This window comes from Mustela erminea, chromosome 19 (genome assembly GCF_009829155.1).
Source record: "Mustela erminea isolate mMusErm1 chromosome 19, mMusErm1.Pri, whole genome shotgun sequence".
Lineage (NCBI taxonomy): Eukaryota > Metazoa > Chordata > Mammalia > Carnivora > Mustelidae > Mustela > Mustela erminea.
The window spans coordinates 5,346,349-5,368,731 of NC_045632.1; the positions used below are offsets into that span (position 1 = coordinate 5,346,349).

Consider the following 22,383-nt stretch of genomic DNA (forward strand, 5'->3'; position numbering starts at 1 on the left):
GTGAATCGGCTGCCAGCTGGAGACTGCATTTCTGTGCTGTGGGGACCTCGCCACGGGCACCTTGAGTGTCCCCACAACATGGCAGCTGGCTTCCCCCAGAGCAGGGGATCCCAGAGAGAGAGCAGAAAGAAGCCAGTAGAGTTTTTTGTCCTAACACAGCATTGGCTCCTGCATACTGCTCGTGGACAAGGGGTCCTTGAACCCAGTACCCACTTGAAGGGAGTTTCAGCTTTGCTTTGAGCAGGGAAAAGCGTAGGTACTTTTCGATACGTTTTCAGACCAGTGTAGGCTGTGGCAGGTGTCAGGAGTTGGCCAGCTTTTTTCTTGGCTGCCTAGTGTGGACTCAAGGGTGGATCTCTTGTATTCTTGAACCCTGGAACTGCAGGGTCACCAGCAGACTGGCAGTTGAGATGTGGATGGATTCCTGTGTTCTGGAGACCTGCTGCTTGAAGTGTGATTTGCCGCCCTTGGGAGTTCTGTCCATCCATCCCCATCCCCAGTAGTCCCCCACCCCCTGCAAGAGCTTGTAGAAATGTAGACTCTGGGGCTGATTCTCAGATCGGCTGAGTCAGGACCCACTTTTCAGTAATATCCTGGGAGGATTCTAATACTTAAGTTTGAGGAGCAGCGTTCTAGAGTAAGAGTTAACAATTTGGAAGTCAGCTGGAACCCAGCAGGGAGCAGTGAGTAAGTCGTTGGCATTTGAGAGCTGGGACCGTTTAAAGAAGGGACTCTTGGTATTCTAGAACTCTGGCTTCAGCACCAATGATGTCTGGTCAGTGGGTTCTGACCTGGTGTAAGATTTAAGGGTAGACCATCTGCATTCTAGATAGATTCCCTTCTTGGTGAAATTGAGAAGGAGCCCCGAGTGTTCTGTGACCTTGGATATTGTCTAGACTATCACCAAGGTGAATGACTCCAGAGCCCTGGTTTTACAGTAACATTTAAGGGTCTTAATGGGAGAGTCAGTGATGGACTGTGGGCTTTTTAGAATTAATGAAGTTGGGAGAAGTGAGGATGGACCTTGGTGTCCTTGAACCATGGCCTGTAGCACGAGGCTCTGGGCTAGTACCTCCGATTGGAGCCAAATATTTCCACGATCAGCGTTGCCTTGGATCAGAGCTCTCTATCAAAAGTGGGTGGGTTTTTCAGAAGGCAGGTGGCCGGGCCCTATCATTCCCTTGGTGGCAAGATAACCTTGTGGTTGGATTTTGGAATCCAGCTGCCCAGACTCGAATCGCAGCTCCAGCACTAACCAGGTGAATTGGATACTGGCCTGTATCCCCAGCTTCGTTGTTTGTAAAATGGGCATTTGTCAAGGTGAAGGAAACCCAAATGTTTGAAGCACTTGATGCCCATTAAACTGTAACAAGAGGCCCCAAGAGGTTTGTTGGAGGTCCAAGAGATGGCAGAAGGAGAGGGTGGCAAAGATGTTTAAAGAGGGACATCAGAACCCTGAGAGGTTTTGAATCATGGGCAGGGCCTGCCGGAGCACTGGGGAGGGCAGGAACGGGAGAGGCATGCGCACACTTAGGGAGATGCCAACTAGGGCCACACCATCCCCTTCACTGCTCCCTGAGGAGCTTGGGATAGCTGATGCTCGCTCAGAAATGGCCTGCCAGCTGTTGTGTGGGTTTGTATGTGTGCCTTTTTCTGGGGGTGAGCAGTAGCTTCCGTCACCTCTGCAAATCTCATTGTCGTCCTTAAAGAAGCAGGGTGTCCCAGGCGAGAACTTGGCACCGATGGACAGTGCAAAAAAAGACTAAGGCCCTCTGCCAAGGTGGCGGCGATGGGCGGCTGACCAGGGAGGGAGACCTTGGCATAGGACTCCCCTGATTGCCTAGAGTGCTTCACCTCTCTGGCTGGGGTTAGGGGGAGAGGTCAGAGCTCATCTGGAAAGTGATAGAACCTGTCCCCCCACCCCCATCCTTGTCCTGCAGGGGTTGGGGCCCTGGCAAGCAGAGGTCCTGGGGCTAGAGGGAGTGAACGTGCAACACAATACGTGGGAGCCACGCTTATTCCCAGGGCGGAAGGTTGAACACAGGCCAAGGATTCTGTGATAATGAAACCCGGAAGGGGATACTGAGCTAATCATTGTTCTGATCTGGAGTACAGAGGGACATTCATGGTTCTGGGGCAGGAGGAGAAGTGGGGCCTCCGTCGCTGATACAGAGCACTTAGTATACTCCAAACGCTGTTCATCTTCTGGGTCCAGGTAGGTTCCTAAAGGCCTCCTGGAAGTAGTTCTGTGATCTTCCCCGTTCGACAGCTGAGAAGTCAGAGGGGCTGCCGGGGCCATCCTCTACCCTTGAACCAGGAAGTGGGTTCTGGGGTGGGTGTGAGGGTTGCTGTTTGGAACCAAGGGTCAAGGGATCGAGTCCAAGCATGGCAGACGTTGGGGTAGGAGGAGTAGATTGTGGATTGGTGACAGTTAACAAATGGTGATCAAAGTTCCAAGGCATGGGATCGGAGGGTGAGGTTTCTGGCCTGCAGTGTTGACTCGGTGTTGGAGTTTAGGGACACCTGTCACGCTTGGTAGGTAGGCAAGGAGTGGTCTCCCTGTGGTACCAGCCTTCCAGGTTAAGCAAATAGACTGAAGAATTAGGGGTCCTGGGTGGAATTTGGAGGAATCCAAGGGTTCCCCAGACAAGCTGGTTAGCAACTTTGGGGGAGGCCTGAAGATGACCCACACTTCAGCCCTTTCCAGGAGAGAGGCTCAGATGGAAAGTGTGTCTACACCGGCCACAAGTTGGATTAAGGGTTTGGACTCAGATGTCAGTCCAATTGGGGACTTTCTGGAAACGAGAACTTGCCAGCCAGCTGATTGGACACCGTTCTGCCCACCTGTCCCTGCTCCCTCCTGTAGCCAAAAGGTCTTTTTCAATATATATTGGCAGTGGGAGGGGACAGGCAGGGGTTGTAGCAGAGGCCAGTTTCCAAGATCCTGGAGCCTTCTGGGACATCACTACCCGGTAAATTTATATAGCCACATGTAGTTTCTGGCTAGCTAACTGAACAGTGCAGTTCTAGAACTTTTCAGGGAAGAAAAAAAATTTTCGAGCTGTTTATTCCCATCCCGGTAAAATGCCCACCCAAACACGAAAGGGCAGAATGGCCTTCATTGAAGGTGATGCAGAGGTGCAGCCACTTGGCTTGCCTTGGCTCGTTCTCTGCCCACCCTTCCCACCCCCACCCAGCCAAGCAAAGGGTTCTAGATCTGATGGTGGTAGGTGGAGTGAGACTTTTACCTTTGTGCGCCATGAATTCACCCACCACCCCTTTTCCCTTCCCAAAAAGCACTTTCTGACATTGGCAGTGAAGTTTATTTCCCTGGGGGTGGAGAGGGGAGTTATATACAGCAGTGACCCGGATGCCCGGGAGCCCCTCACCCCAACAAGGGGCTTGGGTGGGGAAGGGAGGCATTGGCAGAAGGCACACAGTGGCGATGTCCCGGAGGAGGCCAGGAATTACGGGTGAGGGTGTAGTGTATCCTGGGAAACCCAGATGGGGAAACAGGCTCGGTGAAGGCAGCTGGTCCCGAGTGCTGGTCGCTCCTCTCACATCCCTGGGGCTACAGAAGGACGCAGGGACAGCCTCCGTCTTTCTTCCTGGGGGCGCTGGGTGGGCTGGGCGGGAGCTCTTGTTCCTGGTACTTCCTGTAGGAAGAAGCTGGTGAGTCCGGGTCGCTGGGACTGGGGACAGGGACAACAGGAAAGGTGCTCTGCTCACCGGACAGCCCGCACCAGCTGCTCAAAGGCTTCATCCACATTGAGGCGCAGCTTGGCTGAGGCCTCAAAGTAGGCCACGTGGTGGGAGGCACCAAAGGCAGAGGCTTCAGATCGGGGGACCTGGGAGGGGGACAGCAGGAGGAGTCAGGTGTCTGCACTCAGGGTGGGGCCCAGCTGTGGGAGGGAGGCAGAAAGACACACTACACACTCTAACGGGGGTGCCATAGTGTGGGGGTCAGGGGAAGAGAAGTTGTTTCAAGGAGATCATGGGGAACGTGCTGAGAGGGCTCAGCTCCATTAAGTAAGCAGTCTGGGAAGGCTCTGTAGACATTTGCCCTTCTGAACATTAGGTGACAGAGTTCCTCCTGCGGGGAAGTCAGGATGTCCCCTGCAGAGGCAAAGCTTTGCTTGGAAGCCTGGAAACCCCCAAAGGCTTAATCGGAAAGTTGAGTTCGGTGTGGAAATCACAGTCTCTGTGTGTAGGAAGTGGTGAGAGCAGAGAAAGGGACAAGACCTGGTGGGAATCAAGTGCCAAGTCCAAGAGTTGGAGTTCTCTCTGGGGGAGGAGGGAGTGCCAAGGGAGGGCTATGAGCAGGGAAGGGTCAGGGGCAGTGGGGGGCCTGGAGGGAGGCTCACTGAGGTGGGAATGGAGCAGAGTTGGGGCAGGTTGACCTGGGGGTCGGTGCGGGTACCCTTGGTCCCATCCAACAGTTTAATGGGAAGTCTGACGTGCAACACTGGGAACGCAGAAGAACCAATTTGGGGGCAACCCATGTAGTGATGAGTGTGACAACAGAGGGAGCGGGACCAGGGGAGCCAGAGGAGGATGCCCAAAGGAGCCTCCCAGGTTGAGATGGGGGTCAGGGGTTGGAGGCGGTGGGGAGTGTCCCAGACCTGGCGCTGTGTCTCCAGATCTGCCTTGTTCCCAACCAACACGATGGGGAAATCGTCTCGGTCCTTGACACGGAGGATCTGTGTGAAAAGCTTGCCCACCTCGTTGAAACTGCAGATGAAGCCAGAGGCGTGAGCTCTGGCCAGCTGCTGGGCCCCAGCCCGCCCTGCTCCACCACCCTCGACTCCCCTCACCTCTGCCGGTCGTTAATAGCAAACACCAGCAGGAAGCCGTGTCCAGCGCGCATGTACTGCTCCCGCATGGCACCGAACTCCTCCTGGCCTGCTGTGTCCAGGACTGCAGACAGAGGGAGAGGGGCCGCCGTGGGGATGAGGCTCCCGGGAGACCTCAGCCCCACCACCATCCTCCCACCCACTCCCCGCCGCCCTCACTGTCCAGCCGGGCTGGAACACCATCCACAGCGCAGATCTTCGTATAGGAGTCTTCGATGGTTGGGTCATAGTCAGACACAAAGTAGGACTGGGGGGACAGGGAGAAGACATCATTACTGCGGTTCCTGCAGTGCCCCAGGAGAGAGGACTTAACCCTATCACTGGGTTCTGCCTCCCCCGCCCCTTCTTGTTGGATCCCTGTTCCCCTCTCTGTGGGTCTCTGTCCCTTCCTCCCACCCTACCTAGTCTCCTTTTTCTGAGTCTCTCCCAGTCCTCTCTCTCTGTACATCTCCCACATGGTGATTACGTCCTAGCTGTGCAGTATTGATCAAATCACTTCCCCTCTCCGAACCTCAATTTCCTCATTTGGAAAATAAGAATAAAAATAAGACTACACTTAATCCAGCATTTGTGAGATTTGGGGGAAATCCCTGCTAAGCATTTCACGTATGGCTTGGATCTAGTAGGTGCTCAGTTATTGGGAGCTATTATTGCCCAGAATGTCTGCCTGTTTCTATCTTTCCCTCCTCCTCCTCTTCCCTCTTTTTTTTCTCCTTCTTCCTCCTCCATCCTCTCCCCCTCCTTCTCAGGCAGCTTCTAGTGTCTCCTCCCAGGAGAAGGTCCCTGTTCCAATCCAGCTGCCGAGAAGCTGCCCCGCCCGGAGGCTGGGCCCCTCCCTTCCTGCCTGGGTCAGGCCAGCCTCCAGCCAGGCCTTTGGCCAGCTTTGGGGCCTTCTATATAGGCAGGGGCTCCCATGCAGGGCCTGGCTGGGGTCTCTTAAGGAGTCTGAGGCCCAGGACCCTCTGCGGTAGCACCTCAGAAAGGAGACACCTTTCTAAGGTTTCTCTAAGGTGGGAGGGTTTCCCTTGGGAATGGGCTGGAGGTTTCCTGGGCAGTGGTAGATTTTCAGGAAAGAAGGGGTGATCTGGTAGCTGGGGGTCTGACAGCTGCCTCCTGTCTGTTAGGGGAGGGGTGCTTGTTGAGGGCGTGGCCTGCAGGGCGGGTGCAGGGACCACGCCATGGGGGGATTATGAGTGTGTCTTCAGAACACATCTGGAGAAGTCTGGGGTGAGAGCTGGAGTGAGCCCCAAGGTGCAAATACATTTGGGAGGTTTGTACACATCTAGAGAATCTGAGACATCCCCAAATGCATTTACAGAGTCAGAGAAACTCCTAAGAAGTGGGTCTCTCTGGGGGTGTCAAGAATCTGGGGGTTTCTTCAAGGAGGTGATCTGGGGGCTAGCCAAGGTGTCTGAGAGATGCTCAAGGAGTTAGAGTGGAAGAAAACTCAACATGGAGGAGTGGGTGGTTTTCCCTGGGGGAGGGTGGAGGTCTGGGTCTGGTGGGGTGAGGGATCCCCAGAACAGGACGTGCAGTCATAAGAATTCTCTGGAATGGCCCAGGGGCAGGATCTTTTTGAAATCTCTTGGGTCTGACGGTGTCTCTTCTCAGGACCAGATGGTACTGGATGGGCCCCAGGCAAAGTCTGGGCACACTTTCTAGATTCTGGGGGAGCTTAGTATCTAGAGGAGGGTAATCTCCCAGTTAGGCTTTGGGTGGCTCAGACGGGAAGCTGGGACCTGGGATCTGGGGGAGATGGGGCTCAGGGTAGGGGGAAGTGACACCTAGGGGTGGGGGCCTATGGGAGTGCTTAGGGTCTATATGGGGTGACTTTTGGATTTAGGATGCTCCCAGGAGGTGCTCAAGGTCAAGTCAGCAGGGAAGCGGGGTCTTGGGTATTGGGGGGAGGGATGGGGGGGAGTCTCAGGATGCGAGTATAAGTCCCTTGTGTAGAGGGGGGAGGCCCTGGAGCTGGGGGGCTCAGGGTCACCATCTGAGGGGATTTTTTAAGATTAGAAGGTCTCATAGGAGGGTCTCAGTGATGGATCGAGGGGAAATCGGGGTCTCAGGGATCTCCCAAAGGGCTCAGTTCTAGGTCCCGGGGGCACCCCCCCGGGTGAGGGCCCACTACCTGGATGAACTGGATGGTCAGCGCGCTCTTGCCCACGCCGCCGCCGCCCACGACCACCAGCTTGTGTGTCTCGCTGGGTGGGGGGTCCCCGGGTCCCGGCCCCCCGCCCCGGGGCCGCCCCCGCCCCGTCCCGGACGCCGCCCCGCTGCTCATGTCGCCACCGCTGCTGCCGCCGCTGCTACCGCCTTGGGGGGAGCCGGGCGGGGCCTAGGGGCGGGCCCCGCTAATAAGGCTACTGCATAATCATGAGCTCCGGAGAGAAGGACTGGAGTCTCGGGAGGCTTAGGAGGTAAGGCCCGGGAAAAGGAGGAGCTATGCTAATAAGGGAGGGGGAAAGGCTTTCCTTGTGAAGGGGAATTCCGAATGGGGCGGGGATATGCTAACGCGAGGGCTAAGCTCACCCGGAGCAGCGCCACGCGCTCTCTGCGGGCGGGCCGTCTGTGGGCGGGGATATGCTAATACGAGCCCTCACGCTTTCGGCGGACGGGTCGGGAAAATCGTTCGGGGAGGTGCTATGCAAATGAGGATCCCGGAGGCATCGCTTTTCAGGGTACCATCCCCTAGGCCCCGTTTTTAGTAGGCGGGGTTCGTCGACTCGCGCGCGGCCGTATATAGGCGCGCTCGAAGGAAGGAGCGGGTCTTGAAGGGAAGCTCCACCTCCGTCCTGGGATCCTAGCCAAACTTCCGACCCGGGCGTCTAGGCTGGACGCCGGAGTCTCCGCCCGCTAAGGGACCCAGGCTTCCGGTTCCCGGAGTCCCAGCCAAGCGGAAGACAGACTGGGAGGGGAGGTGGGGCCCTGGAGGGGGACAGCGGGGTAACGGGACAGGGAGGGGCCGTGAGATCACTGCATTCCTAATCCCTGAGCCAGCTCGCCCAAACTGGGGTGGCTGGGTCATTGAAGGGCCTAGGGCCAGGCTTTCTGAGTCCTGAAGGAGGAAGATGAGGGCCCAGACTCCGGGGTCTCTCGGGGAGAATGAGACTGGAGTTCTGAATTCCTGGGTCCCGGGGAGTAGGGGATCAGGGAGTCTTTACTACTAGGTTCCGCAAAGGAGAGAGCTGGGGGCGTGGACTCTTGGGTCCAGGGGTTGGTGGGGCCGGGTATTCAGATATCTGGATCTGAGGGAATCCGGATTGGGAACCCGAATACCTGTGTCTGTGTGAAGTGAAGTACGAGTTTGAGACCAGGAGTGGAAGGATGGAGGAAGGATGGGCATGAGGGCCCGACTTCTTGTTGTGAGTGAAGGAGAGATCGAACTCCCCAGTCCCAGGAAGGAAGAAAATGGGAGTCCGAACTCCTGCTGAGTGAGAGGAAATCGGAATTTGGACTTTTCCATCTTAAATAAGGAGGAGGTTGTAGGGTCGGGCTCCTCGGCTCTATATTTAGAGGGGACTTAGGAGACGGGGATATTCTGGGATTCCCCAGCAGGTGGGCGGCGCAACTCCCAGCCAGCACGGCTTTTTTTCTACCATCCACTTTTCGGAACTACAATTCCCTTGCAGCCACCCTGCTCAGGGTTTCACGTCACTTCCTGTTCCGCAGCTCTTTCCGCGCGCGCGCAGGGCACTGTGGGGCCTTGTAGCGGGCTACTGCAACCCCGCCCCCTTCACCTCTCACTTCCTTGCTGTCCCCGCGCGACGAAGGCGACGCGCGGACTACGCCTCCCGGCGTCCGTCGCGCGCGCCCCTGCCTGTGTGCCCCATTGACTTCTGGGAAACTGAGTCCGGAGTCTTCCCACCAGCCTTCACGGCACCGTGCTCGGTACTTGAAGTCCCGGCAAGCTCGGCGGCGTTTTAGCTCCGCCCCTCTCCTCCTTCTGCTCGCGAGCCCCCCCCAGCCCGCCCCGCCCCGCGCCGGGGCCGGAGCCGCAGCCCGAGCGGCGGGGTAAGATGGCGGCGGCAGTCTGGGCCGCGGGGCTCGGGCCTATCGGGGTGGGCGGGGCGGAGTCGGGTCGCTAGTTGTCCTGGGGTCCTCCCCACACGCCGCGGGGCCTGGAGGACTTAGCGGGGAGGCCTCGGGCCCGGTAGCGGCGGCGGAACCTGGTGCCGAGCGGGGGGCCTTCTTAAGGCCCCGGGACGCGTCTGTGGGTTCCGAGGGGCATCTGCGGGGCGTCCCCGTGAGGAGTGGGGACGTCCACCGGGCTGGACCGGGACTGGAGCCTGCTCTCCATCACCTAGCTGGCGTGGGTCATTTCTATAGGCACTGCTGATCGTCTTTATGGGCTGACCAGAGGTTAGGGTCTGTTTATAGGGTTCTGGGGCCATCTTGAGATCTTGAGATATGTCCCAGGGTGAAGGAGGTCTGCAAGAGCTGAGGAGTATCTGCAGAGCCATCTATAGCGCCCGGGGTATGTCTGTTAGGGCTGGGAGTGTCTGCATGAGCTGACTTGAGGATGCGGCTCACCTACATGGGTCTGGGGCCATTTAGCGGGCCTGAGAGAACTGTTGGAGGGCCAGGAAGCCTTTTAGGGCCACCCTGACGGGTGGGGTATGCCCACCAAGGGAGGGAGGCAAATACTGAGGTGTGCTGTGAGGCCTGGATGGGTCTCTAACCTCTGAGGAGTGTCTAATCTGGGTGACAGGAGGCTGGGGGCAGTTAGAAGGACCTGGAACCATCTAGTTGACTTTCAGTGTGACTGCAAGAGTGCAGTCTTTATGCCTGGAGCAAATTCGAATGCCTTTTGAGGCTGTATAATCGCGTGGAGAACAAGACAAAGGAGAGTATTGGAAAATTTGCCCAGCTCAAATGTACTTGCACTTTATAATGTAATTCAAATGAAAAAATGTTTTTAAATTCTGCATTGCCCTGGAGCTATAGAGATTAGAATTAGTCCACATTTGTGTGGGGAAGTCTGTAGGATCACCTAGATTCATTTAGTGCAATGCTTTTCAAACTCTTTTGACCTTGATCTACAGTAAGAAGTACATTTTTTGTTGAGACCCATTGCATATTCCCCTATGTGTTGAATACCAAAGTTCCATTAATTCATATTTCCACTTAACGCCCTGCAATGTACTGTAAAGATTTTTCTCCTGCGTTCAATTTATTTTTTTTGTAACAATCTATTCGTGAACCACTATACTTCTATCATACTGTAGTTGGGGAAACACTGACCTATAGGGACTTAACAATGTCTGCAAAATGTGTTTTCATGTTGAAAAGATCTAAAGAGCCCTGGGTGTGTCTGCAAAGCCCAGGGCACGGCCACATGGGCAAGGAATCATCTTCATACGCTGCAGAGGGCTTGGAGATCTGTGTGTCTATACTCAGCAGGTCTCAATTAGGCTTCTGTTATGTGACAGTCACTGTTCAGCGTAGCAGGTGCTTCCCCCAGAGGTGCTGGAGAGCAGCTCCAGGGCTGGGAACTGTCCACAGGGGTTTATAGGCAGGACATGTTAGTGGGAGTTAGGGAAGGAGCTCCAGGCTCATTGCTGAGAGCTTTGGCTTAGCTTGGAAATCTGTGGTAGGAGAGAGACCTGGACCTGGGTGTTTGCTTTGCAGGAAACGGCTGGGAGAGTGGCAGAGATAAACCTGGGCCTCTGGAGGCTAATAATGCTAGTTATTGTTACTTTGTATTGAACGCTTGGGCTCTGCTGACTCTGTGGCAGAAGTCAGTCCACTTTGAATTCTCACAGCCCTTCTTGGATGTAGATACTCCTGTTGTGCCTGTCCAGATAAGCACAATGAGTCAGTGTGGGGGGCAGTTTAGGGGTTTCAAAGCTTTCTGGGAACTCAGATTGGATATTGTTTTCAAAGTGGCAGATTTGATGGTTACAGGGAAGCTAGCAGCTGAAATAGTCATGCTTTCTGAAGTCCTAATCCAGACACCCACCAGTGCGAGGGATCATCTCTCCACTTTAGTATAATCTAAGAATTTCTGTGACATCATGAAAGCTTGAGCCATGCTTTCATCCAGTGGGCACATAGGCCTTAGGTGGATGCCCTCTGTGGGGTCAGGTGAACAGACTGCCTTTCTGAAAGCAGTGTTTTCAGTTCAGTACTGGTTTTATACATTGCTCTATTGCAGTTCCATCTTTTGCATATAAATACAATTTTTTGGTTCTGCGCCATCGAGGAGAGTTGATGCTGTAGGAAGTGGTGTGGTATTTGAGGTACACCCAGCCCACTGGTGCGTGTCTTAGTTTGGGAAAGGAGAGTTTAGGAGACTATGGGACACGGTATTTGAAATCACAACTCAACCAAAAATCTTGGCATTGGGTTGGGTCTTAGGAAGGTGGGCAGTGAGGTCTTAAAGCTTGGCAGTGGGGGAAGCTGTGGGCACTTGGGCGTGCCTTGTTGAAAGGGGAGGCTGGGAAGGCCTCCCTTCCACAAAGGGGGGCAGCTGGGATCCAGGCAAGGGAAGAGAGCCCATTCTGGTCCCTCCGATGGCTGCACTGGGCGTGGGGCTCGCCCAAGGACTGGAGTGCAGCGATAGAAGGGAGGGATTCCAGAGAGGTTGCTGAACAAAGCAACATTGGAGGCCCTTGAGGTCTTTGCATCCATTTCCTGCTCCTCCCGGAACCCCCCTGCGCCCTGGTCTCCACTCCAAACTGTCACCCTCTCAACTACCAGGTGACCATGGAGGAAGAAGATGAGTCCCGAGGGAAGACAGAGGAGTCGGGCGAGGATCGGGGCGATGGTCCACCCGACAGAGACCCCACACTTTCTCCTTCTGCCTTTATCCTGGTAAGGCTGGTAGACACCCGGAGCCAAGGCAGGCAGGGATGGGCTGCAAGTTCAGATTTGGGGGCCCAACACCTGGGCCCTGGTGGGGAGGAGGGGCTGGGGGCCTGGACTTTTGGCTCCTCTGATGGGTTTGGATTTGGCTATAGGGGTGTCTGGAATGGCTGTCTCCCAGGAGCAGAGCTTGTAATCATTTGCACGAGTCCCCTGACTGCCCTTTCTTTCCATCCCCTTCACCCTCCACCTTTTCTCTAGCGGGCCATTCAGCAGGCTGTGGGAAGTTCCCTGCAGGGGGATCTGCCAAATGATAAAGGTATGATGGGCTCTGGTTCCTCTTAGCCTCCTGTCCCATCTCTGTGTTCTTTACCCTAATTTCATTCATAACCACTCTTCTGAGGCCTCCTGGGTACCACTCTCATGCTGGCACAGGGAGCCAAAAGGTGGGTCAGACTCCACGGCTGCCTCAGAGGGGCTGCCAGTCTGATGGAGGGGAGACACCATCACTGGGCAGAAGTGGCCCAAGGCACTGTCAGAGGGTAGGAGGAAGCCCGGTTCAGGAAGTGTGTGGGGGAGGAGATGGGGTCTGTCTGGGAAGGCTTCCTAGAGGGGGGAAACGGGAACTGGGTCTCTAAGGATGCGATCTAAGGAGCGATCCAGTAAAGAGGGAAGCCTGGTAGGCAGAGGCAGCCAGCAGGTGCACAGCACTGGGCCACCTTGCAGGACTGCGTCATCGTTTTCTGGGGCTGGTGGGCGCGGGGGTGTGAGTAGGAGACAAGGCAGGGGAGTTCCTTGGGGACTGGGCCCTAGGAAGGCTCTAAAGGCACAGTGCCTTGTCTGGACAGCATCCTGAGAGCAGCTAGGAGGACAGAGGGGTGAGAGCACTGGCGCCTCAGAATGGTGTTGGGGAGTCCTTCCGGGACCTGAGCTGGGGCGTGGTGGAAGGAGACAGGGAGAGCTGGCAGGTCCTTGGTTCCCTTGGCAAGAGCTAAGCAGGCTCCCCTTTCCTCTGCTCCACAGAGTCTCTGTGTCTAGTCTCGTTTCCAATCCCCCATGCAAATCTCTCTCCAGATGGCTCCCGGTGTCATGGCCTTCGATGGAGGCGCTGCCGGAGCCCACGGTCAGAGCCCCGTTCCCAGGAGTCGGGGGGGACTGACACGGCTACTGTGAGTAAGAACATGGGGCTGGGGGCCCAGACTTGGGGAGGGTTGCGGGGGGCTAGGTCACTGGGGTCTGGATCCTGGCATTGGGTTTGGGGACCCAGACTCCTGGGGCTGGAGTCAATCAGTGGTGTTGGAGGGGCTGGGGACGTCATCTGTGGGGGTGAGCCTTGGGTCCCAGAGGCAAGTCAGGGTGAGGGAATTGGTTGGATCCTGGCATTTTCTTGGAGTTTCAGATGTTTGGGTTCCTGAGAATTTAGGGGCTGGGGAAAGGGGGTTTGTGGGTCCTCACATGAGCAGATACGGAGCCCCTCCTGGCCTATTCCAGGTGTTGGACATGGCCGCAGACAGCTTCCTCTCGGGGCTGGTGAGTGTTCTGGATCCCCCAGATACCTGGGTTCCCAGCCACCTGGACCTGCGGCCTGGCGAGTGAGTAGTTGGGCAGCTGGGAGTGGGAGAGGCCTTTGGCGTGGGAGCTGGAAGCTTCCCTTGGGCTCACTCACCCCCTTCCGCCCTGCAGAAGCGAGGACATGCTGGAGCTGGTGGCTGAGGTCCGAATCGGGGACAGGGATCCGATCCCTCTGCCCGTGCCTAGCCTGCTGCCCCGTCTCAGGGCCTGGAGGACAGGCAAAACGGGTATGTGGGGCCAGGGCGGAGCTGAGCAGGAGACCTCAGAGTTGTGCGGGAGTCTGCTGTCATTGGTAGTAATAGTAGTGATCGTGTCCCTTGGACAAAACCTTTAAGCCTTTGCCTGTTAGACCAAAATAAAGGCTGTGCGTGCCGACAGACACATGGAAAGCAATCGCTGATGTGATCGCTAGCACGAAGGAGTCGTTAGCACATGTGAGGTGCTCAGCGTCCCAGGCTCTACAAAGCTGCAGTGAGAATTCATCTCCCTGGGAGCGGGAGGCCCTTAGCTCTTAGTTTCTGATTCAGTGGGTTTGGGGTGGGGCCTGGGAGTTTGCATTTCTAACTAGTTCTTCAGGGCTGCTGCTGCTGCTGGCCCCCAGGGCCCAGGTTTAGACTTCCCTTCTGCATGGATGTCTGCAGTTGGGAGGGGTGGAAAAGAGGAAGGCTCGATCAGCTCGGGTGCAGCATGAGGGCAGCTAGGGATGCTATTCGGCAGCTGACCTTGGGCCCCCACCCTGGCCCAGTTTGTTTTCTTTGATCTTTTTTTATAGCTGTGGGTTGCCTTGTCTATTAGGCTCAGGGAATGTGATACCTCGGGCCCACCACACTCTTCGGGGCCCACAAGAATATGTTCATTTCTTTTTTTTTTTTTTTTTTTTTTTTAAAGATTTTATTTATTTATTTGACAGAGAGAGATCACAAGTAGGCAGAGAGGCAGGCCGAGAGAGGAGGGGAGGAAGCAGGCTCCCTGCTGAGCAGAGAGCCCGATGCGGGACTCGATCCCAGGACCCTGAGATCATGACCTGAGCCGAAGGCAGTGGCTTAACCCACTGAGCCACCCAGGCGCCCTGTTCATTTCTTTTTAAATTAGAAGTCTAGAGGATAAATAAAGGGGCATGGCAGTGTCCTAATAAAACTTTATTGACAAAAGCAGATGACCTAGGGATTTGGCCCCAGGCATTCAGTGATGTAGACTATCTGGAACCTGAGAGCTGTTTTGCCCTGGGGTGGGGTGGGGAGGATGCTGGGGTTGTGATTTATTTCCTTGTTACGGGCGGTTTTCTTCCTCCATTTGGAAACTATTAAGAATTTAGGGGGAAAAAAACTCACCCTTAATCCTACATCATATAAAAATTATATAAAGAAGTGGCTGTCTTGCAGTTCCAGACTGCTCCAGCCTGTGGATTCCTTATACCTCTGGGGGTAGTAATAATTCGTAAGCAGGGTAGAAGAGCTCATGCTCACCGGGTCCTCGCAGGCCAGGCACAGTCTGGTTTGGTCCCCATAGCTGCTTGTCCAGTCCCCTTGTCCTCGTGAGGTGTGAATGCTCTCATCACCATCCTCCTCTGCTTACGTTTCTTTTTCTTTTTTTTTTTAAGATTTTATTTCTTTTAGATTTTATTTATTTATTTATTTGACAGAGATCACGAGTAGGCAGAAAGGCAGGCAGAGAGAAAGGGGGGAAGCAGGCTCCCCGCTGAGCAGAGAGCCTCATGTGGGGCTCAATCCCAGGACCCTGAGATCACGACCCGAGCCAAAGGCAGAGGCTTTAACCCACTGCGCCACCCAGGTGCCCCTCTGCTTACGTTTCTTTTTTCCTTTTTCTCTTTCTTTCTTAGATTTATTTATGTATTTTAGAGGGGTGGGGAGGGCAGAGGGAGAGAGAGAATCTCAAGCAGGCTCCCTGCCAAGTGCGGAGCCTGACAAAGGGCTTTGATCTCATGATCCTGAGATCATGACCTGAGCCGAAATCAAGAGTCGGAGGCTGAACTGCACCACCCGGGCATCCCCTCTTGCTTTTTATCTTCTTCCTCAGCCCTCAGTAGCTGGTGGGCTTTCTCTGTGGCTCCTTGAGATTTCTCTCCCTGCTTTATGTGAGCTCCTTGAAGGCAGGGACTTTATCCCTTATGCTCACTCTTCTATTCCTCGTACCCCAGACTGCCCTTGGCACAAGATAGGTGATCAGTAAAAATGTCCTGAATGAATGAGTGGACCCCACTGTAGAGATGAGGAAACTGAGACAGGCAGCAGTTGAGGTCCTTGTCCTTGGTCATGTCATGGGTGAGGGCTTAGAGCCTGGGATAGGGTTGAGAGGTGGCTCTGGGACTGCCCTCATGAGCCCTGGCTATCCTGGCACTGTCCACCTGACCATGCTGGCATCCTGGCCGTTGCAGCACCCTGTAGTATGTGGTTGAGAGGGCACCCCATTGTGTGTGTCTGGAGGTGTGGCCCTGGTCCATTGTTTCCATGTGGGATTTATGGCCCTGAGACCCTGTCTTCAAGAAAGCATGGCCTCGGGAGGCAGCAAGGGTGGTGCGGGAAAGCACGATGCCAGTGGGTAGGAGGGGCGGACCCTGGTTGTTCCTGTCGCTTGTCAGTCCCTTGGATGGGGCTCGTCACAGAGTGATGTGCATGGGGCGAGGACTCCAGTGGCCAGGGCTCCTCAGCTCTGCCCTTTCCTGGCTCTCGAGAGGAAGTTATCACCTTTGCAGCCACAGGCGATTCTTTCCATGAAGCAGGATAAATTTACCCCAGAGGCAGCCGGAGTGGTGGGCCAGAGCTCAGCTTCTCAGGTGGTTTTAGGTTCAAATCCCGGCTGCCCCGCTCTGGCCCTTGTCTTCTGTGGTAACACCGGTCATGGGCTTCTTGGGCTGCAGGCCAGGGGATGTGTCAGGATATGGGAGCACAGGCTCGGTGGCACACTGACTGAGTCCACACCCAGCTTCTCCCCGCTGTGCAGCTCCCTGAGCCTCAGTGTCCTCCAGTGGCGTGGAGTTGTGGGAATGTGCTGTGAGTCAGGCCGAGTAAAGTGCTGAGAGCTGTGTCTGCTGGCGCCCTGAGGGCCGCCGGAGGAGGGCAGTGGCAGGGGTGCTGTCCTGCCCGTGGGCGCTCTGCAGGACACGGGGAGGAGGGTGTGCACCTGACTGTGGTTCTCCGTCTCCACCGTTTCTTTGCAGTTTCTCCACAGCCCCACTCTTCTCGACCCTCCTGTGCCCGCCACCTCCTCACCTTGGGCACGGGAGATGGGGGCCCAGCCCCTCCCCCTGCCCCCTCCTCTGCATCCTCCTCACCCTCCCCTTCCCCTTCATCTTCCTCTCCCTCCCCTCCCCCACCTCCCCCACCCCCAGCACCCCCGGCCCCACCTGCCCCCCGATTTGACATCTATGACCCCTTCCACCCCACCGATGAGGCCTATTCCCCTCCGCCTGCTCCGGAGCAGAAGTATGACCCCTTTGAGCCCACTGGCTCCAACCCCAGCTCATCCGCGGGGACCCCCTCACCTGAGGAAGAGGAGGAGGAGGAGGAGGAAGAGGAGGAGGAAGAGGAAGAGGAGGAAGAGGAGGAGGAAGGCTTGTCTCAGAGCATCAGCCGCATCTCGGAGACCCTGGCGGGCATCTATGATGACAACAGCCTGAGCCAGGACTTCCCAGGTGATGAGAGCCCCCGCCCGGACCCCCAGCCCCCACAGCCAACGCCAGCCCCCGGAACGCCGCCCCAGGTAGACTCCACCCGGGCAGATGGAGCCAGCCGCCGGCGCGTCTTCGTGGTGGGGACCGAGGCAGAGGCCTGTCGGGAAGGCAAGGTCTCTGTGGAGGTGGTGACAGCCGGTGGAGCTGTCATCCCGCCAACCCTGCTGCCACCGGGCGACTCAGAGATTGAGGAGGGCGAGATCGTCCAGCCTGAGGAGGAGCCCCGGGTGGCGGTGTCCCTGTTTCGGCCCAGCGGCGGCCGGGCAGCGCGCCCCCCTCCCGCGGCCGCAGCACCGCCTGCGGCTCAGCCCCCGCCCCCGCCCCCCGCTCCCCGGGCCCCGGAGGGGGACGACTTCTTGTCTCTGCACGCGGAGTCGGACGGGGAGGGCGCACTGCAGGTGGACCTAGGGGAGCCTGCCCCCGCCCCACCGGCCGCCGACACGCGCTGGGGCGGCCTGGACCTGCGCCGCAAGATCCTGACGCAGCGGCGGGAGCGCTACCGCCAGCGCTCGCCCTCCCCCACCGCCGCCACTGCGGCTGCTGCCGCCCCCGCCGGGCCCCCCACCCGCAAGAAGTCACGGCGGGAGCGAAAGCGGAGCGGCGGGGAGGCCAAGGAGGCTGCCTCGTCCTCGTCCAGCGCTCCGCCCGCCCCACCGGCCCCGGCCTCCCCCTGGGACTCCAAGAAGCACCGCTCCCGGGACCGCAAGCCGGGCTCCCACGCCTCGTCGTCTGCCCGCCGCCGCTCCCGCTCCCGCTCTGCCCGCCACCGCTCACGCAGCACCGACCGCCGCCGCGGGGGCAGCCGCAGGTCTCGGTCCCGGGAAAAGCGGCGGCGGCGGCGGCGCTCGGCCTCCCCGCCCCCTGCCACCTCCTCCTCGTCGTCGTCCAGGCGCGAGCGGCACCGCGGCAAGCACCGAGACGGCGGCGGCAGCAAGAAAAAGAAGAAGCGCTCACGGTCCCGGGGCGAGAAGCGCTCTGGGGACAGCGAAAAGGCCCCGGTGCCCACACAGCCGCCCTCCGGCTCCAGCTCCTTGGGCGGAGAGCGCGACAGCCGCCGCCGGGGGGCCGTGCCACCCTCCATCCAGGACCTCACGGACCACGATCTCTTCGCCATCAAGCGGACCATCACCGTGGGCCGGCCTGACAAGCCCGACCCCCGCGGCCCCTCACCGGCCCCGGCCTCGTCGCCCAAGCGAGAGGTCCTGTACGACTCGGAGGGACTGAGCGCCGAGGAGCGGGGTGGCAAGAGCAGCGAGAAGGACCGGCGCCGCTCTGGGGCTGCCTCCTCCTCCTCTTCCTCGCGGGAGAAGGGATCACGGCGGAAGGCGCTGGATGGGGGGGATCGGGACCGGGACAGGGACAGAGATAGGGACAGGGACAGGTCATCCAAGAAGGTTCGGCCTCCCAAGGAGTCAGCGCCCTCCTCGGGGCCCCCACCAAAGCCGCCGGTCAGCAGTGGCTCGGGCTCATCCTCCTCCTCGTGCTCCTCTTCTTCCCGGAAGGTGAAGCTGCAGTCCAAGGTGGCAGTGCTGATCCGCGAAGGCGTCAGCAGTACCACGCCTGCCAAGGAGGCCACATCAGCGGGCCTGGGCTCCATTGGGGTCAAGTTTAGCCGAGACCGGGAGAGCCGCTCCCCCTTCCTCAAGCCCGATGAGCGGGCCCCCGCTGAGGTGGCCAAAGCAGCTCCGGGCAGCACCAAGCCCAAAAAGACCAAGGTCAAGGCCAAGGCTGGGGCCAAGAAAGCCAAGGGGACCAAGGGAAAGACCAAGCCATCCAAGACCAGGAAAAAGATCCGCAGTGGGGGCAGCAGCGGGGGCAGCGGTGGCCCTGTGATGCTAAAGAAGTCCAAGGCGGACAGCTGCAGCCAGGCAGCGGGGGCCAAGGGAGTGGAGGAGACCTCCTGGTCCGGGGAAGAACGGGCAGCCAAGGCCCCCAGCACCCCACCCCCTAAGGCAGCCCCTCCGCCCCCCGCGCTCACACCGGACTCGCAGACCGTGGATAGCAGCTGCAAGACGCCCGAGGTCTCCTTCCTTCCCGAAGAGGCTGCGGAGGAGGCTGGAGTCCGAGGTGGCGCTGAGGAGGAGGAGGAGGAGGAAGAGGAGGAGGAGGAAGAGGAGGAGGAGGAGGAGCAGCAGCCTGCCACCACCACAGCCACCAGCACGGCTGCAGCTGCCCCAAGCACTGCCCCTAGCGCAGGGTCCACAGCCGGTGACTCGGGGGCGGAGGACGGGCCAGCCACCCGTGTTTCCCAGCTGCCCACGCTGCCCCCGCCCATGCCCTGGAACCTGCCTGCTGGTGTGGACTGCACCACCAGCGGTGTCCTGGCCCGTGAGTGTGCCCTGGGGCTGGGGGGTGCAGACAGGACTGAGAGGTGGAGGTCCTAGGGGGTCAGACTTGGAGGCAGTGGGGATGCCCTAGAAGGGGTCGGTACACAGTGTCCCAGACAGTGAGGGGCTGGGGTGGGTGAGGGCTCGGTCAGGGTCTGTCCGGGAGGCTCACTGATGTCTGGGTATGCCGGAAGAGAGCAGGTGGGTGCGCGTGGGGCGGCCAGCCTGGCGCAGACTGGGGGCCACCTGCAGGTGACCTGGGGTACGTGTGGAGGGACCAGAGAGAAGACGGGGGTGGGGGGCAGCAGTGTCCCTTGGGGGATGGCTATAGGCCACAGGGGTCTTGAGACGGAATCTCGCTTCTGCCACCACCTTGTCCCCAAGTAACCTGGCCATATTGCCCCCGACCACGTACCTTAAGTTTTAAGTAAGAACAGGGTGGTGGTGGTGCGGAGTGGCTCTCTCAGGGGCCAAGGTCCCCTTTTCCCAGCTCTGAGCCCAAGACCCATGGCCTCTCTAGGGGTCCGGGTGGGAGGGGGCAGCAGGTGGCCAGGTGTCACTCACCGGCCCTTCTTGTGTCAACTCCTGATGTCCTTGTCCTCAACTGTCTGCCCCTTGCAGTGACTGCACTTCTCTTCAAGATGGAAGAAGCCAATCTGGCGAGCCGAGCAAAGGCCCAGGAACTGATCCAGGCCACCAACCAGGTGGGCTCCCCTGGGGAAGAGTCCCCATAGTCCCTTCTCTTGTGCCCTGACTCTGGTCCGGAGAGGAACTGCATTTCCCAGTGGGCCTTCGGACAAGGAAGGGATCGGCCAGAGGAGGAATCTCTGGCCCATGAGACTACTGGGAAACCAGGGCGGGAATGATGGGGGTGCGTGGTCCCTCTTCCCCTCCCCCTCCCTTTGCTCATGTTCTCTCCAACCTCTTCCCACAGATCCTCAGCCATCGAAAGCCACCCTCTAGTCTGGGGGTGACCCCAGCTCCTGTGCCCACCTCTCTGGGGCTGCCCCCTGGTCCCTCTAGCTACCTGCTCCCTGGCAGCCTCCCTCTGGGGGGCTGCGGCTCGACCCCTCCCACCCCCACCGGGCTGGCTGCAGCGTCTGACAAGCGAGAGGGCAGCAGCAGCTCCGAGGGACGGGGAGACACAGACAAGGTGAGCTGGGCTTGGGGGCAGTGGGTGGCTGGTGACAGCTTTGCAGAGAACGGGAACAGATGCTGAGACACAGGGGCCCAAGGAGGACTGGAGACTGATGCCCACAGGCGGGAACTTTGATCATACCAAAGTCATTAAAATGTAAGGAGCTCGGCTTTCCCTCACATGGATGAGTGGGAGATGGGCACTGGGTAGATTTTTTCCCCCATTACGTGCGCACAGAGAGGGTGAGAGGTACAAAAGCACGACAACGTAAACACACCCACGTGCCGACACGTGTCCGGACGACTGTGTACTTCGTGGTCACTCGTGTCCCTCCTTCCCTCCCCATCCTTTCGTGTGAGAGGGAGGATGGTTTAAGAAAGGAAAGTCAGGCATCTGTTGGAGGGCAGGAGTGGGTGCCGGGCAGATTCGGACAGGTTTTTCCTCAGCTGCACTTGGCTCCTGCTCGGGGGGCCTCAGGGCGGTTTTCCTTTCGGTCATGTCTGCATGTTTTCCGTCCTGGTCCGACAGCCCATGGCCCACCTCTCATTTCATGTACATTTTGTGTGGACAGTGGACGTGTGGGTCCTGGTCCAGGGCCACTGGGAGGGCCTGGGCTCTGGCCTGGTGGAGACCCAGCCTGGCCTGCGGTCGGGGGCGACGGCAACGAGGGGAGTGCAGGGCTGAGACTGAGACTACAGGCAGGGGAGGGGAGGCTGGGGCTTCCGCAGGAACTCATGTGGCCTCTGCTGTCCCTTTTTCCTGCCCTGTCCCCGCCTCTGCCAGTATTTGAAGAAGCTGCACACACAGGAGCGGGCGGTGGAGGAGGTGAAGCTGGCCATCAAGCCGTACTATCAGAAGAAGGACATCACCAAGGAGGAGTACAAGGACATCCTGCGGAAGGCTGTCCACAAGGTGGGGCCCAGAGGCAAACAGGTACACCGAGGTGGGGAGAGGAGCAGGAGGAGAGGCAGACACGTGCAGACAGATGTTACCCAGACGGGGAGCTGGGAGGGAGCTGGAAGGTGAGGAGCGGGATGGGATTTGCTCAAGCCCGCCGGGGCCTGGCCTGCTGGTGGCAGGGCTACAGGTGGGGTTGTTAGCCTGGAACGGGGTGTGTGTGTGTGTGTGTGTGTGTGTGTGTGGAGGGGAGCAGCAGTCCAGGTGGCAGGGACCCCGGGGGTCTGGCAGTGATCAAAGCTGCCCCTCACTGCCTAGATCTGCCACAGCAAAAGCGGGGAGATCAACCCAGTGAAGGTGAGCAACTTGGTGCGGGCCTACGTCCAGCGCTACCGCTACTTTCGCAAGCACGGCCGCAAGCCTGGCGACCCCCCCGGACCCCCGCGGCCGCCCAAGGAGCCCGGGCCCCCTGACAAGGGTGGCCCAGGACTGCCCTTGCCCCCTCTCTGAGACCTTCAGCCACCCCTTCCTTCCTTCGCCTCTTTGGAATTCTGGACGTATTTATGGCTCCACCTCCCCACTTCCCTCCCCCCATCAGTGGGATGACTGGGGGAGGGTTGCTGCAGGGAAGAGGAGAGCCCCCTGCCCTGCCCCGTCCTGTGCCCCTTGCCCCCAAGCCTGTCCCCATCGCCCCTCCCTTCTGTTTGTGTCCCTCCCCCAATTTCATTAAAGATTTCATGAAATGTTAGCCCCAAGCCCCATGATTTCAGCCCTTTCTTTTCAGAGACCAGTCTGGGAAAGGGCTGGGAAAAGATACACAGGTGGTCTGGCCTATGCCCGAGGGTGGCTAGCCAGGTGTGACTCAGGCGGAGTGCATTCGCCTCTCTGGGCCTCAGTGTCCTGATCTTTGACGTGGGTGTTGGAAGGGTGAAGACCCAGACAAATGAAGCACTTGTTGCACCCCTGGTACATAGTCAGCCACTGCTTTTTTTTTTTTTTTTTGCCTTTTTTTTTTTTTTTTTTAATGTATTTGACAGATCACAAGTAGGTGGAGAGGCAGGCAGAGAGAGAGGGAAGCAGGCTCCCTGCAGAGCCTGA

The 22,383-nt window shown here is 58.1% G+C and overlaps 2 protein-coding genes across 4 annotated transcripts; one reads left to right on the forward strand and one right to left on the reverse strand.

Annotated features, from left to right (window-relative positions):
- Positions 1-3,300: 3,300 nt before the first annotated feature.
- RRAS (RAS related) lies at positions 3,301-7,218 on the reverse strand. Its single transcript, XM_032325504.1, has 6 exons — positions 6,985-7,218; positions 5,013-5,100; positions 4,815-4,917; positions 4,623-4,731; positions 3,730-3,848; positions 3,301-3,656 (listed from the first exon to the last, which is right to left on the reverse strand). The coding sequence occupies exons 1-6, from the start codon at positions 7,135-7,137 to the stop codon at positions 3,572-3,574; spliced, it is 657 nt and encodes a 218-aa protein (XP_032181395.1). The 5' UTR covers positions 7,138-7,218; the 3' UTR covers positions 3,301-3,571.
- A 1,390-nt stretch (positions 7,219-8,608) lies between these two features.
- Positions 8,609-22,033, forward strand: SCAF1 (SR-related CTD associated factor 1). Of its 3 annotated transcripts, none has more exons than XM_032325489.1 (11): positions 8,609-8,867; positions 11,556-11,669; positions 11,922-11,979; positions 12,735-12,829; positions 13,152-13,252; positions 13,344-13,459; positions 16,411-19,251; positions 19,872-19,954; positions 20,185-20,403; positions 21,172-21,300; positions 21,604-22,033. In XM_032325489.1, exons 2-11 carry the CDS (start codon positions 11,562-11,564, stop codon positions 21,793-21,795), a joined length of 3,942 nt encoding a protein of 1,313 aa, XP_032181380.1. In that variant the 5' UTR covers positions 8,609-8,867; positions 11,556-11,561; the 3' UTR covers positions 21,796-22,033. The 3 variants fall into 3 exon arrangements, with proteins under 3 accessions (XP_032181380.1, XP_032181381.1, XP_032181382.1); XM_032325490.1 differs by lacking the exon at positions 8,609-8,867 and adding an exon at positions 8,874-9,215; XM_032325491.1 differs by lacking the exon at positions 8,609-8,867 and adding an exon at positions 9,245-9,330.
- Positions 22,034-22,383: the final 350 nt, after the last annotated feature.